We start from the raw sequence: 19834 nt of genomic DNA on the forward strand, positions 1-19834 counted from the left end.
TGAAATATAATAATACAAAACACCTAACGAAGAATTTTTGGACACTGGCTCTGTTTAAGACATATATTAGGCCCTACAGGATATATGAGGGTAAATTAGCCATGGTCAGTTATGAGGCTTACATCCAAGGGGTGATGAACATTAATAGCTAAAACACAATGTTGATTTTCTATAACAAATATATCAGCATTCACATTTTCAAAAGACTGTTGTCCCTTTTAATGCAGGTGATTTAGGAGTCTTCATTTATTTATTCATTCACTTCACTCAAATATGTATCAAGGACTTAGTATGTGGCCGGTGTTTCCTAAGTACAGGAATGCAGTCATGAAGAAGACGGACAAGTATGAAATTTACATCTCATCGGAGGAGGCAATAAACCAACAGATTAATAAACCAGAAGAATAGATGATAGTAAGAATACAGATAGCGTGGGGGGAGAACATAACGTGTCGGCGCCACCTGAGGTGGAGTGATCAGGGAAGACCTGTCTGCACAGGAGATGAGGAGGCTGTGGTCAACCAGGTGCAGGTGAGGAGAGCTTTCCAGACTGGGAGCAGCCTGACGTACTTAAGGAGCATCAGGGAGGCATGGGTGAGAGGGACTATGGTAAGGGATTGAAAGAGTTTGAGTTTTATTCTCAATTCAGTGAGAAGCCAAGTAGGGTAGTTAAGATGTTAAGGTTTACTTTGTTTGAAGATTACTCTGGCTACTGTGTGGAGAGTGGATTGAAGGGAGGCTAGTATAATATCAGAGAGACCAGTTAAGGGGCCGTGGCCACAGTCCGAGGTGAGAGATGGTGGGGTTTGGACCAGGGAAGTGGTATAAGAGATAGAAATGAGCAGATTCGACTATAGGGTTTTAGAAGTCAAGGTGACAGGACTTGGCTCCTGGATTAGAAGAGAGAGTCGAAGGAAACAGAAATCCAGAATAATTACTAGATGTTTGGTTGAGTAACTAGGGAGATGATGGTGCTACTTACTAATATGAAGAAACCTGGCAGGGAGTGAGGCTGGTGCAAGATGAAGGATGGGGCATTAGGAATTCTGATTTCATCATGTTAAGGTGTCTGTTTAGACATTCACATGGAGCTGTCAAGTAGGTGGTTGGATTAAAAAGTTGATCACCATCTTCCAATTAGAAGGTAAGAAATAAGACGAGGCTGTGTTTCAGGTTTGTAACTGAAGTAGTTAAAATGCCTCTTTATTTATATTGATTTGAGAATTTAAGTTGCATGTACATATTTTTAAATCACATGATATGTTAATTTAAATGTATCGCTTTTTTTCCTGTCTTAAATTTTACAAAACAGTTTATTCAAATGCTTCCTGTACATTTTTCACGTGCGTGTCTGACATCAGTGTCTTTGGCACTACTACTGTGATTTTGGAGGTTATGTAAGCATTTCCCAAAGTATGTTCCCCTCATTTCTATCGAAGTTTTTGAGATACAGCATTATTTTAATATCAATGTATGTTCTCATCACTGGAAATTTTGTCTCAAGCCATGGCATACATTTATAAAACATTAGGCAATTATATTTTAAAAGACTCTGTGCTAGAGGTATACACCAGAGATCTGTACAATATATTTACTGCATTGCTTTTTTTTTTTTTTTTTTTTTTTCTTTTTGCGGTATGCGGGCCTCTCACTGTTGTGGCCTCTCCCGTTGCGGAGCACAGGCTCCGGATGCGCAGGCCCAGCGGCCGTGGCTCACGGGCCCAGCCGCTCCGCGGCATATGGGATCCTCCCAGACCGGGGCACGAACCCGTATCCCCTGCATCGGCAGGCGGACTCTCAACCACTGCGCCACCAGGGAGGCCCTGCATTGCTTTTTAAAAAACTTTTGTTTATTATTATTATTATTTTGGCCGTGGTGCATGGCATGCAGGATCTTAGTTCCCCGACCAGGGATCAAACCCGTGCCCCTGGCAGTGGGGATGCAGAGTCTTGACCACTGGGCCCCCAGGGAAGTCCCTACATAGGTTTTTAAAGTGAGCTTTAAAATTTATAACTATATCTAACACTTGGAATTATGAAGTAATCCTGATAATATCTGTGTCATCTTTTTCTGACCCATTTCATTCTAGACCGGTGCCATTTCAGGGTAATATATATTTACCAAACAGTAGAGTGTTGTTCAAACTAAAATAATTAAGGGAACATTCTGTAAGTGAAAGACTTAGTAGAGACTCTGAAAAAAGGCTAACTCTTCTTTCCCCCTTCTGGATCTTCTTTTTTCACTTAATAAATTGTGGTGATTATTCATATCAGGATCCATGACCATTTTTAAATCTTTGTCTAGTGTTACATTTATAAACGTGCCATGATGTGTTTTCCAGGCTTCTGTTTGTGGTATTAGGTTTCTTCTTATCTTTGCTGTAACAAACAGTACCACAGTAAATAAATACCCTGGTACTTCCTTTGCCACATGTGTAAAATCTGTGGAACAAAGGATAAATGCATTTTACAACTTGTTAGATGTTGCCTACTTGCCCTCTGAAGAGGTGTTATCAATTTCTGCTGCATCCAAAAGGATGAGAGAGTGTCTGTATCCCTACACTCTCCAAAATAGTATGCTGTCAGACTTTTTTATCCTGGCTCTTTGGTGAAAATAATCAGTAAGTCATTTGTAGAGCGGAGATTGCATTGCTCTTATAGGCCAGTTCTTTTAAATATCCTCAATGGTAGCAAGTTTTTGTCTTCTGAAAGTAAATTTGAGTTTTGGAAAAAGTCAAGTCTAATGCATAAGATATATATGAAGTTAGCCATTACTCTAGGTTTTTTGCGGTTTTATTTGCTTGTTTTGAGAGGAAGGCTCAGTGAAAAAGAAGATCTAACTTTCAGATAAAACTAATATTCTTATATGGCTTATGAAATTTTTTAGAAGTTAGTTTCAAAAGAAGAGTTCCAAAAATGTCTAAAGTAATGGCACCATCAATTGGCATAAGATTACAGCTGCCCAAGAGGAATTATTTCAATTGAACAACAATCATTTGGATATATATGATCCGGTATATTTGTTTAAAAAAATCACCCACTGTGAAGGCTTTATCTCAGACAGGTTTCTTCATGGATGGCACATTAACAACATAAATAATTTAAGTTTTCTTGTACTGAATTTTTTATACTAGTTATGCTTACTTTTTTGTTTTCCTCCTTTATACAAGGAATAGATAATCTAGAAGAAGAGATCATTTTTACCATTATCTGAACAAACATTATCAGGATGATATTAATGGAAATCTACAATCTTTTTACTACATACCAGATCAAATTGCTTATATTTTTCATTTCCCTTTCTAAATCTAATGTATATATAGCAATATAGATAACAGTTATCTAAAATTAAGCATATTAGCTAGCCAAATTCAGATAAATTTTTAAAAATATTTAACTTCAGAACAAGTTGTGTGTTTTAAATAGCAAATTAATTTCCGTATCTATGTCTTCCTAAGACTATTGTTAAATTTAGTGTCTTTTACTTTAATACTAATTGATTTTGAGAGGAGCAGACTTGACACTTGATGTATGGTAAATCAGATATCTGAAAATACATGTATATAGGAGTCAGGCTTTATCAAAGTGTTCATTGAAGCAACTGTCCTCTACAGATTTTCAGAATGAAACTGTCTTAAATAAACCATCTTGTTTTTATTTTCTATGACAGATTGAACCATTACTGCCTCAGTTTACCATGAGAGGATTTTTAGAAGCTTTCAGGGGTAGCAATATTTAAGGAGGGGTGTTCTTCCTTAAGTATTTACTGTGTCTACATGTTCTTTTCTGCAGAGAAATGGTCAATGCATGGTTTGCTGAGAGAGTTCACACCATCCCTGTGTGCAAAGAAGGCATCAGAGGCCACGTGGAGTCTTGCTCTTGCCCCTCGCAGCAGAGTCCCCGTGCAGAGAGCAGTGTCCCTGGAACACCAACCAGGAAAATCTCTGCCTCCGAATTTGATCGACCTCTTAGACCCATCGTTGTCAAGGATTCTGAGGGAACTGTGAGCTTCCTCTCTGACTCAGAAAAGAAGAAACAGATGCCTCTAACCTCCCCACGGTTTGATAATGATGAAGGGGACCAGTGCTCGAGACTCTTGGAATTAGTGAAAGATATTTCTAGCCACTTGGATGTCACAGCCTTATGTCACAAAATTTTCTTGCATATCCATGGCCTCATCTCCGCTGACCGCTATTCCCTGTTCCTCGTCTGTGAGGACAGCGCCAACGACAAGTTTCTTATTAGCCGCCTCTTTGACGTTGCAGAAGGTTCAACACTGGAAGAAGCTTCAAATAACTGTATCCGCTTAGAGTGGAATAAAGGCATCGTGGGACACGTGGCAGCTCTTGGTGAGCCCTTGAACATCAAAGATGCATATGAGGTAAATAAGAAACTGTTGGAACAGAGGCGGGGTGAGGGGTGGAACATAGGTGGGGCATTGGACAGCTACTGTGAATCGTGGGGATATTTGACACTGAGATGTAATAATGTGTGTACTTATATAAAATGGGAACATATGGCAAGAACTTTCCCATCTTTTAAATGTCAGAGTTTCTTCGCTAACGTCTGGGTCAAGGATAGAGGCCCGAGAGGAGTCTTGTCCTGTTTTTCTCCTTAATGATAATTTAACATAGGTCATCTCATAGTTGTATTCTTTCATCTTTTTACCTGATCACTCTACATATCCCCTATCTATGTTATCTCCATGTGAACTTCTGGGAATTTACTGATATTCTAAAATGATAGGTCCAAAAGCCATCAGAAAACCAAACCCATAGTCTTTTTAAATTCATTCGTTCAGTTAATCATATTCATTCATTTGAACTCCCATTGACAGCAAAGTCTGATTTTCTTTATTTCCACTCTTTCATTTGTTTTATTAAACAAAGAAATTTACAGATAGCTTCAAAAAATGGAAAATTTTGCCCTACAGTATTTCGGTGGAAAGATTTGATATTTCTTCCAGTTTTGCTTCAGTTATGGACTTAAAGATTACATTATATGATTCTTGAAATTTCCCATTTAAAATTAATCTTTTATTACTAGAAATAGAGGTTTTAAACAAAGCATCTTAATTGAATGACACTTAGTATGTTTATGAATTATGTTCTAGCTACTTATCACGTGGTACACTATGAAGTTTCCATAGTAATACTAGCTTGAGGCTCCTCTGTGTAAGTTGAGGGGTCATAGATGTTTTAGTCACCCCTGTATTCCTGATGCCTAAGACAGTGCCTGGAACATAGGTAAGTCTTAATAAATAGTGATTGGGATAAAATTATAGTAGATGAGATAAATAAGTAGAATGGAAAGCAGGTCATAATAGATCCAGGGAAAATGTGTTAGGTCCAGGGAAGCAGGAGATCACATATAATTGGGGAGATGGAGAGAGGTTTCTTTGAGGAAGCAGTGATTGATGTGGACCCTGGAAGATGGGTGAGATTGGAGTAGATTGAGTTGTGTGCATAGTGAGATCCAGATGTAAAGAGAAGTTTGCAGAAGAGACAGGAAGTTGGACCGTGTGGTGCTCATATGGAAGTGTGTGGGTGATAGTTGAGGAGCTGCTGGAGATTACTGGGGTCTTGAATGCCAAGCTGAGGAGTATATGTTTGATTCAGAGCTATGAGCAATAACTGGAGATGGTTTGAAAGGGGAACTGGCATGATTCAGACTGTGATTTAGAAAGATGAATAATATGGTGGTCATAAAATGAATTGGGGAAAAATACTGGAAACTGGGAGGATAGGTTATTTTAATAGTCTGAGGAAGTAAGGACCTGAACCAGGGCACTGGCCTTCAGGACCAAAAGGAGGGAATGGATTAGCGATGAAGAAGCTGCATCTGCTAGACTTGGCAGCTAATAGGAGATGGAAGTGAGGAGAAAAGAGGAGTTGGAGAAGACTCCGGTTTTGAAGTTGGTTGAATAAATAATGGTAACTGGTGGGGAATACTGAGGGCAGGGATCTGGGGAGAGATGTGATAGTTCGGATAGATTAGATCCTGAGATAGGTTTCAGAATCCACTCTATACCAGCAGTCTTTTCCATTTTGATTCTTCACGGAGCTATCTCCATGACCTCTTTGAGCTCTGTGAGTAACATCACACCATGGCAGACACCAAGAGGGGTATTAAGGACACAGCTGCAGAATCGCTGCCAAGTTTGCAGAATTCCCTTCCTGTCTTAGGTGACAGCTGGGTTTCCGCTTTTCAATGGCACTATAGTCCCAAGTACAGTAGGACCATAAATATGCTTCAGCTTTGCTGAGAAAGCCTTCATTTGTCTGCATGGTCCTAAGTTTCTCCAGCCCTGAGGATTTCTTCATTTATATACAATTTATTTAATCTGTTTACCATCTTTAGAGGTTTTATGGTGTGATTTTTGTCTTGCAGTTAGTAATAATTTAATTCTTGTACTGCCATCTGAAATAGGCCCAGTGTCCTTGATTTGCAGTGACTCCAGGGTGAAGCCTCTTAGCCTGTGGGTTTCTCATGTTGGTGCTTCACCCTTGACACCCTTGATCTGTGTTTATAGAGGCCTTGCAGAAGTTATTCCTGTACCAGGAATTTCATTAGAAGTTGTGGGATTGATCTGTGACATAATCTACATTGGTATTAACAGTGGAAGTCAGTTGGCTAATGGCTAATTCATTACTCAGCCCACTCATAGCTTGAATAGTCAAAATACTGTCTCATAGCCTTTTGTGAAAATAATCAGAATATCAAAGTGTATTCTGTTTTCTGAGTCCTACTTCTTTAAATATGTGTCTGTAAAAATGACACATTTCTTTAGCTTATGTGACCATAGAACACTTAAAAGTTATAATGTAGCAGTAGAAAACCAAGAAGTGGCCATGAAATAGAGTAGTGCTCAGATTGAAGCTAAGAGTAAAATAATAGTCTCCTAGATAGATGAATTGTAAGAAATGGTCAACATTTAATTCACTTTTTAAAACTTTGTAACAGAATGATATAAACTTGGGGATTCAACTGTTTTATTACTAATAAAATAACACATTCATATTTTAAAATATAAGACAAGATCGACAACTTAGATGAGTGAGTCTCAATTAGATCACAAATACCAGTGATGTTCAATCACACATCATCTCCTCCTTCATCAGCCTATCATTCATGCAACTTTCTTGAATATGACAGAGCATTTCATAATAATAAAATATTAACACAATAATCAGAGCAACTGTATAAAAGTGTTGGCATTATCCTCATATATAAAAACTAGATATCATCCAGTATCTAGATTGGACTGTGTATTAGTCAGTGTTCTTCAGAGAAACAGAACCAGCTGGATAAATAGAGATAAATAAGAAGTGATTTACTGTAGGAAATAGCCACTTGGATATGGAGGCCTAGAAGTTCCACAGTCTGCCTGCCATCTGCAAGCTGGAGAATCAGGAAAGTTGATGGTATAATTCAGAGTCTGAAGGCCTAAGAATTAGGGGGACCAATGGTATAACTCTGGTCTGTGTCTGAGGCCAAAAGCTTTAGAACCAGGAGCTCTGATAGACAGCAGGAGGGCAAGAGAAGATGGATGTCTTAGAGAGCAAATTTGTCCTTCCTCTGCCTTTTTTGTTCTGTTCAGGTACTCAAGGGATTGGCTGATGCCCACTGGCATTAATGAAGATCTTCTTTACTCATTCTACTGATTCAAATGTTCATCTCTTCTGGAGACATCCTCACAGGCACACTTGGAAGTAATGTTTTATCAGCTATTTGGGCATCCCTTAGCCTAGTCAAGTTGACACATAAAATTAACCATCACAGATTGCCTGAACCCCTGGTTCCATGTCTTATGGAAGCCTTAAGACTCCGCAAGATTTCCTATATCAAAGGATTTCTGTTGTCTACACAACCCTCTTTTTCCTAAGTCAACTGGAATGCAAACTTGGGCTCTTCTCCTGTTTCCATGGGACAGCCTCTCCATGGATACTATGATTTCTAGGGAGAAAACTTGGAGGATCTTAGGGAAGGGTCACATTGTCACTCATGTGACCTTCACCGTGGAGCTGCTACTCCTCCCACTCGCACTTCATTCCTTCCTTTTCAGTCCTTTTCCAGGTAAATAAATCTTCACCATCTCTCATCCTGCTGGTCTCACTTGCTGCTCAAGTGAATTTCTGGTGAATACAATTATTTCCAAAATGAATTTCAGAGGAAAGAGATAACAATAGCAACTGTTCTAATTTTGATAAATTCTTTAGTTTTGATAAATTATTAAATTTGATAATTTTTGTCATGGTGTAATTGTGCCCCAGGGAACACAGTTTGGGAACTGCTATATCTTTGTTCAATGTTATAATAATCTCTAGGTATTCCACTTTGTGGAAGTGCATATAATTTGGCAAGTCTACTGTGTTATTTCCTTTTTGTTTCCTGTTATTTTTATTTTTATACCATTTCAAGCTTAAAGAAAAGTTGCAAGACCAGCATCAGAAACTTGTGTATACCCTTTACCCAGATTCTCCAATTGTTTATATTTTGCCCCATTTGCTTTATTATTTCCTTTTCCTATATATAATACATATAAGTAATATATGCATATTATTTTTTTCTGAACCATTTGGAGACATTTTTACTAAATATTTCAGTGTATAGTTTATAACAAGAATATTCTCTTACACAATTGTGATACATTTATCAAAATCTGGAAATTTTATGATACAGTACTATTATCAAGCATTCCATAGTCAAATTTGGTCAGTTGTTCCATGAATGTCCTTTATAGTTATTTTTTTCACTCTGATCAAGGCTGTAATTCAGGATTACATATTGCACATACTTGTCCTATCTCTTTGGTCTCCATTAAATCTGGAATAGTTTCTCAGTGTTTCTTTATCTTTCTTTACATGTAGTTTGGAAGAATACAGGCCAGTTATCTTGTAGAATGTTTTTCTTGAATTGATTCAAGTCAGGCAGTTTGGGCAGGAATATGACAGATGTTGATCTTGAGACCTAGTTTGGTTTTACAAACAGCAATCAATTCTTTACTTCTCCTACACCAGCTGGGGTGTCCTACAATCCAGCTCAATTCTGACACTAGCTCCTGGAGTTCGTGCAGACCCCACAGGTTAAGGACTCAGTCCCACAGTGCCGTCCCCACTTCAGATACCAGCCCTAAATAGGTTACCCAGGCTAGCCACACTTATGTCTGGCTAACTACAAATTCCGGGGTTCCCTGCTAAGGTTTAATAATGTCCTAAAATGACTCAGAACTCAGGAAAACACTAAAACACTACTTAAAATTACAGTTTTATTATAGAGGATGCAATTCAGAAATAGCCAAATAGAAGAGGTGCATAGGGCAAGGAGCGAGACGGGGGAACACAAAACTTCCATGCCCTCTCGGTGGGGGCCGGGGAAGGGAGAGGTGCACCACCATCCCAGCACACGGTTATCTCCACCAACCCAAAAGTTACCTCAGATCTGATGGCACGGTTGATTAAATCATTGGCCACTGGTGATTGAACTCAAGCTTCAGCCCCCTCTCTCCTATCCAGATGTCAGTGGTGGGGCTGAAAGTTCTAATCCTCTAATCACTTGGCAGCCAGCCCCCATCCTGAAGCTATTTGAGGCCACCCGCCACCCCCCCCACCCCACCCCCAGCCCCGTGAGTCTTCTCATTAGCATGAACTCAGGTATGGTTGTAAGGAGCTTGTTATGAATATAAAAAGTGTCTCCTATCACTCAGGAAATTCCAAGGGTTTGAGGAGCTCTATGCTAAACCAATATATTTTTTATTATACCACAGACCTTCTTAGCATACGTTACCAGGTAGCATGTGATGTTACTTCACCCCAGTATTGATGATGTTAAATTTGATAACTTGGTTAAAGTGGTATCCACTAGGTTTTTCCACTATAAAGTTATAATTTTCCCATTGTAATTAAGTATCTTAAGAGGAGATATTTTGATATTATGTAGATATTCTATTCCTCATAAGCACCTTTACCAGTTTTGTCATCCACTGATTTTCCAACTTCATAATGCCTTCTATATATATTAGTTGGCATTCCAATGTAAAGAAGAGCTTTGCCTTCTTTATTCATTCATTATTTATTTATTTCTATCATTATGGACATTTTTATTTTGTTTAATGAGTTATGCTCTGTTACTATCTTTATTTATTCAAATTCTCAGATTATATCAGATTTACCGGCTCCTATGTCTTTTTGTTATGTCCCCATCACTCTTGGCATTTTCTTGCTTTCTAGGGGAGCTGAAAGTTTTAACTGCTTAACAAGATGTTCCAGACTCATCTTTTACTTTCCCTGCCCTAGCCCTATGATCATTCTTTTTCCCAAGGAGCCCTGGTTCCTTTCAGTGGAGGGGATGGTATTTAGAAACCAGGATCTAGGCAGTAGGTGTGCTCACTGCTGCTAGTTTATCAGCAGACAGAGCTAGAAAAAAAATATACACAGACACACATACACTTATATTTTACTTATTCCTATATCTAACTACTCACTATATGATAAACAGTGAATTCTTACCTCCAACTTCAATCTAACACCTCAAGGTATATTTTTTCTTCCTCTTTTCTTAATATATATAATATAATATTATATATATTATATATGTAATATATATATATGTTCTTTATCAGATTCTTTTCTCTTATAGGTTATTAGAAAATATTGAATATAGTTCCCTGTGCTACACAGCAGGTCCTTGTTGATTATATATTTTATATATAGTAATGTGTATATGTTAAACCCAAACTCCTAATTTATTACCCTCCCTTTTCCGTAAGTTTGTTTTCTATGTCTGAGGGACTGTTTCTGTCTTGTAAATAAGTTCATTTATGTCTTTTTTTTTCTTTTTTAGATTCTACACATAAGTGATATCATATAATATTTGTCTTTCTATGTCTGGCTTACTTCACCTAGTATGGTAATCTCTAGGTCCATCCATGTTGCTGCAAGTGACATTATTTCATTCTTTTTTATGGCTGAGTAATATTCCATAATACACACACACACACACACACACACACACACACACACACACACACACACAACAAATCTCCGACAAAAGAGGCAAGAATATACAATGGATAAAAGACAGTCTCTTCAATAAGTGGTGCTGGGGACTTCCCTGGTGGTGCAGTGGTTGAGAGTCCGCCTGCTGATGCAGGGGACGCGGGTTCGTGCCCCGGTCTGGGAAGATCCCACATGCCGTGGAGTGGCTGGGCCCGTGAGCCATGGCCGCTGAACCTGCGCATCCGGAGCCTGTGCCCCACAACGGGAGAGGCCACGACAGTGAGAGGCCCGCGTACCGCAAAAAAATAAAAAATAAAAAATAAGTGGTGCTGGGAAAACTGAACAGCTACATGTAAAAGAATGAAATCAGAACATTCTCTAAGACCATACACAAAAAGAAACTCAAAATGGATTAAAGACCTAAATGTAAGACCGGATACTATAAAACTCCTAGAGGAAAACATAGGCAGTACACTCGTTGACATAAATCATAGCAATATCTTTGTGGATTCGTTTCCTTATTCTTCATATATTTGTGCATGTGCTCAAGCCATGTTCCAAGCTCTTTACTCCTTTCTGTAGAATCTCTTATCTTTCTCTTCAAGGTGAAGAACTCTCATTAACATTTCTTTAGTACTGGTCTGGTGGTGATGAATTCTCTGATTTCGTTTATCTGAAAATGGCTTTATTTTGCCTGTAATCTTGAAAGATATTTTCACTGTCTAGACGATTCTCAGTTAATAGTAGTTTTCTTTCAACATTTAAATTTCTGCTTTTCATTTTTCTTATGAGAAGTCAGCTCGGCTTCAGTTTTCACCTTATATGTTTCATAGTATATATCATTTTCACACTGTGTATATATTTAAGGTTTTCACTAACTTTGGGAAATTTTTGGTCATGTGTTTAAATATTTTTTCTGCTCCATTCTCTTCTCTTTGGACTCCAGTTGTATATATGTTAGACTATTTGATGTTGTCCCACAGAACATTGAGGCTCTGTTAACTTTTTACAGGTTTTTTTTTTTGTCCTCTCAGTCCTTTTGATTGGATACTTTCTGTGATCTGTCTTCAGGTTCACTTACCCTTCCATTGTTTCCAATCTGCTATTAAATCCATCAGTGAACTCTTCGTTTTAGACTTTGTACTTTTCAGTTCTAGAATTTCCATTTGGCTTTTTAAAAATACTTTTTCTTTCTGCAGAGATTTCCATCTGTTCATTATTACCATATTTTCTCTTCAGTCCTTAAATACATTTATAATAGCTGCTTCAAGGTCCCTGTTTGTTAATTCCAACATCTGAATCATCTTGGGGTCGTTTTCTATTGACTGCTTTTTTTCTTCACTGTGGGTTTCAATTTCCTGTTTCTTCACATGCGTTGTGATTTTTTTATTGTATGCTGGACATTGCGAATGTTTTGTTGCAGGGCATTTGGATTATATCAACTTCCTTTAAAACAGAGCTGACCTTTGTTCTTGTAGACAGTGGAGTTACTGGAAGTTCCTTTCGGTCCTGTCAGGTTTGGTGTTATTATTTGTTAGGATGGATCTACTTTAGTTTTAAATTTAGTCTTAGGGAAGGCTGCTCAGGTCCTTACCCCCCAAGGAGGGGCCTTTCTGTGTCTCAACTGAATGCCTGAGGTGCCTAGTGAGGTATCCCTTCTGGTGGGTAGAACCCCAGTGTCTTCAAACATTTTTAGAATTGGTTATCACCATTCACTTTCAGCCTTCAACAGGTAGTCTTTGCTAGGTCTCTTAGAGTCTTGCCAAATACATGTCTGTAAAGTGACGAGCCACTCACTCTTCTGCCACTCCTCCTTTACACCCCTAACCCCACCCAAAGCACAGCCTCTCTTATCAGGTACTTTGCCGTGCACATACCAGCCACTTTAGAAGCCCTGAATTCAGTTCTATTTGGAACTGTTACTCTACTTGGATACCACCTGCCTGCCCCCAGGAGGAACCGAATTATTGCAAGGCAATCATGTGTATTCCCTTCTTCACTGTGTGTAGTTTAGTTATCGCATGTATTTGGTCTAATCTTGTATTTTTCAGCAGGAGGGCAAGTCTGGTACTAGTTGTTTTAGTATGGGAGATGGATATCTAAGCTTTGTGGTTTTTTTACACTGTCATGTTCTCATAAACAGTGAAAGAAATAATCACAATAATAATGAAATAATAGTGCTCCATTTTTCTTGCAATGTTTACTGGACCTAGAGGGGTTAGAAGTTTTCTATGTGTTTATAGCCCCTGCACTGGGTACATTATTAAAGGAAAAATTCTTTGAGATGCCAAAATTCACTTAAAGTGATTTTGAAGTATACATTACTCCTACCTCCTTCAATGAAGAATGAAATCCAGGGCTGCTGTTTATTTTAAACTTCCAGTACACACAAAAAAATTCTATGAAAGTGCTACTAATTTCAGACTCTTGCTTTGATTAGATAGTTGGGTTTAATCCTCTTTTTTATAAATTGGTCTTGTAATTCAGATATTCACTAACAAAATAATTGCTGAGGATGCATTTCTATTCATATTTTGATTATTAGTTTGTAGAATAATTCACTATATAAATTCATAATTTTTATCTTCTTTTAATTTGTCCGTATCAGTATCCTGTCTGCTTTCTTTAGATACCTTGCAATATAGTATGCTATTTAAGAACTGTTTTTTGGAAACATTGAGCCAAGGTTTTCTCTGTCTTTCAGTGTAACTTTGAGCGTGTTTGCAGAAAAACTAAAATGCAGTAGTGTATATTTATAATATAAAATATTTATATTGATTTTCTACCATTTTATAACTTTTCTTTTGAAATTGCCTTTAATGCCATGTTTGGTCCTCTTATGGGGAAAATTGGCATCATTTCTGACCCTAGTTGATGGAATCTAGTGTAATCATTTACTTCATTCACAGCTTTGGCTTTGCGTGACTTTAGACTAATTAAAAAAAAAAAAAAAAGAAATGACCTTAAAAGATGAGGATTTTTCCAGTGTGACTGTTCTATATTTTCTGAAGGGAATTCCAAAAGCAGAGTTTTTATAACAATAATGCTATTATTAGGTTGAGCATGTAAGTTCCCAAGGCTATTGCTTTGAAGGGAACAATATTCATTCAGATGTTTATGTTCTGGTATGTTTGCTTCCGTTCTAATTGTATCTCATATACTGGTCTGTGTCCATTTCCTTGAGTATGTTTTTCCTCCTACCTATAAGATTTGCTTTAAACTATAGTAAGCTAAAAGTGACCATGTTGGATAACTATGATATCATTTGTTAATGAATTCCTTCATTTGTTTAACAAATGTTTTTCAGTTCCTGTGCTAATCTTGGGAATACAGTGTGGTGAACCAAAAAAAGCCCCTCATAGAATTTACAGCCTACCTTTGATCTTCTCAATCTGGTTTAATGGAAAATAACCTGTATCTTTCTTTCTTTAACCCACATTTAGAACTTTTACACCTTTCAGCAGTCCTTTGTGATTATTGGATGTGGGAAGATGTACTTTGTAAAAGGGGAAAGAGATTCAAAAGATTGAGGAATTGTTTATAGTCTGATGAAGACCATGCAGTTTTATTATATACAAAAAGAAAGAAAAGATAAGATTTTAATTCTTATGAAACACCTGAGATAGAAATACAGAATACTGAGGAAATATATATATATATATACACTCATTACGAGGGAAGTCAAGTCAGTATTGAAAAGGTCATTTTGGAGGTGGTGGGTTTTATAGGAAAAGTTTCAGACCAAAGATGCTTTTCTTTTTCAGAAGAATCAGTGCGATAGGAATAGGCAAATTGTATTATAGAGGAGGAGAGTTGCCACTTTTTCCTGAGTTTAAGTGAGGCTATCTAAATTGGTTAATATTTTGAATTTCCTTTGTTTCTTAACATTTGTTTACATCTGTATTTTTTCATAAATACTAGCTGCTAAAAAACCCTTAAATTTATCTTTGTCAAAGATGGTATGTACTTGTATGCTTTGATGCCTTTTACAATAATAAAATTGTCATTCAGAACAACAAGGTGAGTTGATGATTAGATTTCTCTAATCCTATAAATCAGAAAAATCAAATCAATCTTTGAACAGGTCAGTCACTAAATTGAATTTCTTCTTCCTTACTAGGATCCTCGGTTCAATGCAGAAGTTGACCAAATTACAGGCTACAAGACACAAAGTATTCTTTGTATGCCAATTAAGAATCATAGGGAAGAGGTAAGCCAATTTTCCATTTTATTCTAAAAGGTCATTTAGAAACATTTTTCTTTTTGAAAAAAATTTTTTACTTTGTACACTTATGAAATAATGCTATAGTGACAAGTTAACTATATAAAGTGCTTAAATGTTCTGCTTGATGTTTTTTATTTAGACTTTAGTAATAGGATTGACTCCTGATACTTTACTTTGACTTAGAAATAAATTTTAGACATGTCATTTCTTTTTATTTAATAAATTTATGTATTTATTTATTTATGGCTGTGTTGGGTCTTAGTTGCTGTGCATGGGGTTTCTCTAGTTGCGTTGAATAGGGGCTACTCTTTGTTGCGGTGCACGGGCTTCTCAATGAGGTAGCTTCTCTTGTGGAGCACGGGTTCTAGGCTCGTGGGCTTCAGTAGTTGTGGCACACGGGCTCAGTAGTTGTGGCTCATGGGCTCTAGAGCGCAGGCTCAGTAGTTGTGGCACATGGGCTTAGTTACTCCACGGCGTGTGGGATCTTCCCGGACCAGGGTTCAAACCCGTGTCCCCTGCATTGGTAGGCAGATTCTTAACCACTGCACCACCAGGGAAGTCCCTAGACATGTCATTTCTTTACCCCTCTTTCCTGAGGACCTTACTGAATCCTAAGATGTATAATTGTGGTTGTAATCAATTTATTTCATGTTATATTTTACACATCTGAATAATGCTTATTTCATAAATGGTTATCCAATTGCAGTGGTAATCAGCTGATTTTTTTGTTCGGATTCAAAATGAGGTTTTGAAAAAATAGGAATTGTATATAACACCAAGCAAAATTTATTGTGAAATTGTAACAAGCAAATGAAAATAGGTTGGTTTATATTTCACCTAACTAGAAGGTTTGGATTCTGTAAGCACTGAATTCTCTCTTCATTTTACATTTATTTGAGAAAAAAAATAGTTAATCATCATTTAAACTGAATGTTTCAATTGAGTGTCCTCAGCCCTGTCTACACATTACAATCAACTGTGAGACTCTAAAATATTACCAATTAAATTAGAATCTCTAAGGGCAGGGTCTAGATACGGATACATTTTTAAAGATCCCCAAATAAATTCTAAAGTGTAACCAGGGTTGAAAATCATTTTCCTAAGTGAAAACAAATAGATTGAAAGAGCCCGTATTTGTGGTTCTTAACCTTGGCTGCACATTAGAATCACCTGGGGAGCATTTCGAAATTCTAATGCCCAGGTTTCACCTTAAATCAGAATCTCTGGTGTTGGGACCTAGGCATCAGTATTTCTTAAAGCTCCCAGGTGGTTATCATGTGGTGCTAAGGTTGAGAACCACTGCCAGGGATACAAGAAACACTTTGCTGGTTCTACTTGATTTATATTCAGATTCTGACATCTTTCCTCTCTGTCCTCCATCCAGTCCTTTACCAAGTCCCATCGATTTTTTTTTTCTGTTACTCTTTCTCATTTTGATCTCTTTCTTTTCATTCCTGCTGCCTGTACCATAATTCAGATCTTGAAGTAATGCCTGAACTTTTAAAATATTCTTGTAAGGGGTTTCTGTACTTTAAGTCAATTTCCCTTTAATCCACCCTGCATATGCCCTTGGGAATTTTCCTAAACCATGGTTTTCTAAATCAGTGCTTCTAAAACAATAATGTGCATATGAATCTTAAAATGCAGATTCTGAATTCAGTAGGTCTAGGTGAGACCTGAGTGAGATTCTTTTCTAACAAGCAACAAGTCGATGCTGATGCACCGGGTCTACAGATAATTTGACGAGCAGGATCCTAAATCAGTCACTTATCAGTAGTCTAAGATAAGTTCTCAGTGCCTTAGAGTTGCTACATGGTTTTTGAAGAGGGTAGTTACAGCCACAGTTACTAAAAATTCCTGCAGCTACAACATGCATATGAGATTAAATAATTAATTAGCTAATTAATTGTGAATGAATAAATAAAATTGAAAAGACCATGCATGGACCAGTGGTGTTCTTTCTTAAGCAGATTGCCAGATAAAGCAAATAAAAAGCATGTCTTATGCAATATTGGGGACATAGTTATACTAAAAAATTATTTGTTGTTCATCTAAAATTAAATTTGACTGGACATCCTATATTTTATCTGGCTGCCCTAGTTATAAACCAAGGATTATGATTGTGTGAGAATGTGCAACAAAATCACCAGGGTGAAGTAGGTGAAACTGCCCTTCTGTAAGAGAGCATCCTCTGGATACATGTGTATCTGTCTTTATGACTACCAGTGAGGATGATGTAAACTAAAACAACAATAACAAAAATCCCCACTGTATTGAGGTATAAATTACATACCATAAAATTCACCCATTTTAAGTGTATAATTTGATGAGTTTTTGACAAATGCATGTACAGTCATGTAACCACCACTATAATCAAGATACAGAACATTTCTGTCCCCTCAGATGTTTCCCTTGTAGTTGACCTCCTCCTCCTCCCTCAACCCCCAGCCCCTGAGAATCACTGATCTGTTTTCTGTCACTATTGTTTTGCCTTTTCTAGAGTGTCATATAAATCATATAAGTGGAATCATACAGTATGTGTGTCTGGCTTCTTTCACTTAGCATAATGCTTGTGAGATTCATCCATGTTATTGCATGTCAGTAGTGTGTTCCTTTTTATTGCTGAGTGATTATTCCATAGTATGGATGTGCCACAATTTGATTATCCATTCATCTGTTGATAGACATTTGAGTTGTTTCCAGTTTTTGTCTGTTAGAAGAAAAGCCACTGTTTGCATACAGGTCTTTTTGTGGACATGTTTTCATTTCTCTTTGGTAAATATATAGGAGGGGAATTTCCAGGTCATATGGTGGGTGTATGTTTAATTTTATAAGAAACTTCCAAGCTCCTTTCCAAAGTGGCTGTACCATATTGCTTTCTTACCAGCAATGTATGAGAGTTGCAGTTGCTTCACATCCGAGGCAACGCGTGGTATGGTCAATTTTAAAAAAATCTTAGCCATTAAATTTGACTGCATGAATGAATAACCCCACTCTCAGTCAGGGGTTGTCTGCTCACTTACAGACCTGATTAAAGTGGGTTCAGCTGCAGGTCCCCAGATTGTGATTGTCCAGAGCTCTCCTTAAGATTTCTGCTGGGTTCCTCAGCATCCTCAGGGCTATCTTCCTCCATGCTCCCTCATCCTCTCCTGCTGTCTCTGTTTCACCCTATGATGACTTGATATGAAGGCTGAGCTCTTCACTGGTTTCCACAAAAGTTTTTTCACATGAAGCATTTCATGAGATAAACAACCTTCAGTAACTTCACTGGAGTCTTAGTAACTTTACTGATGGGAAGGTTTCCAAACAGCTTTTTAAACATCTTGCTGACCCTCCCTATTCTCTGTCCTCTCCCCCTTGTTCCCTCTCCTCCCACGCTCACCCTGCCTGGTTTGAAATTATTTCCTGTGAGAATTATTTCTTCAGAAAAAAAGGAATGAAGAGAAACAGTCAGAAAAACAGGCATACTCTCAGCATGGCTGCTGAAGTATAAAAAGTACTTTGGCTGACCGAGAACCAAGGCCCCTAAGAAGATGCCATATATGACTTCCAGAATTATCCTTAAATTTATAGCTACATAAACAAACTCAGGGCAATGTTTGCTGTTGTGTACACGTAATAGAAAGTACTCTTTCTCCCACGAAGCTTTTGAAATCAAAATGGAGAGTCACAGTAAGGCTTTTGGGAGTAATTGTTAAGATTGCTTGCTCTGAGCTTGAATCCCTCACCACTTATGTGATGAGTAACCAGGATGGAGCTGGTTAATCCCTTTGATCCTCAGTTTCCTCATCTGCAAAATGAGGGTTATAAAAGGACCTGACTCACAGGGTTGTTGTAAAGGTTAAATGTGTTTGTGCCTGCAAAGGGCTTACCATACTTTCTGGCACACTGGGAGTGATCAGTAAATGTCAGCTGTTATTTTTTAAAGGAGACATAGAACTAACTGAACTCTTATGAGAAACAAGGAATGTATAAAGTTGTATGCAGAGGTCCTCAGCCACATAATAACCAAACAGCTGGGATCAAATGACAAGCAGCATGGTCCGTGACTTAACTGGTCTGTTACCCTCTAACAAACTTTAAGCGTAAACGAAAAATACTTTTCATTGTTTTTCCTCATAAATGAGGCAAAGTAAATTTGGTTTCTTCTCTTTGTATTAGTCCAATTGTACTGAGTAAGCCAACACTGATTCCAACTAATTACCAAGAAACCTAAGAAGAAATGTCATTACTGACTGTTTATAAAACATCTTGGTACCTTTTAGTGACCCCAGTTACTTAAGGTACCAACTCTGGAGAGCTGCTTGAAGGGAGCAGTTGAATATTGAACACTAAAGTCTGAACTACAACATAGTCCAGAAAATTCAGGAAGATTTTTAAGATTCAGTAAAATGTATAATCACTTCATCCGCCTCTTGTGAAGTATCTTAACTAATTAAAATTTTTTCAGGAGTTCTTTTCATTAGTGTTATAATCATAAGTGTAATAGTGCAATGCCTTTTTAGAAGTCAGGATCATAGACATTCCTAAAACTTCTGTGACAGAATTTTTTTTTTTTTAAATCACAGAGGATAAGTTTTTGCAATTTTCCCCTCTCCGTACTCCCTTCTAA

The 19834-nt window shown here is 37.5% G+C and overlaps 1 protein-coding gene across 4 annotated transcripts in view; it reads left to right on the forward strand.

Moving 5' to 3' along the window:
* PDE5A (phosphodiesterase 5A) overlaps positions 1–19834 on the forward strand; it is a 146954-nt gene that overhangs the window by 16216 nt on the left and 110904 nt on the right. For all 4 annotated transcript variants that reach the window (XM_082645870.1, XM_082645867.1, XM_082645869.1 and 1 more), the window contains exons 2-3: positions 3793–4381; positions 15118–15207. In XM_082645870.1, coding sequence (XP_082501996.1) covers positions 3797–4381; positions 15118–15207 — 675 coding nt within the window. In that variant the 5' untranslated portion in view covers positions 3793–3796. The remainder of the gene's footprint in view (positions 1–3792; positions 4382–15117; positions 15208–19834) is intronic.

Source organism: Mesoplodon mirus (genome assembly GCF_964341445.2).
Source record: "Mesoplodon mirus genome assembly, chromosome: 2".
Classification (NCBI taxonomy): domain Eukaryota; kingdom Metazoa; phylum Chordata; class Mammalia; order Artiodactyla; family Ziphiidae; genus Mesoplodon; species Mesoplodon mirus.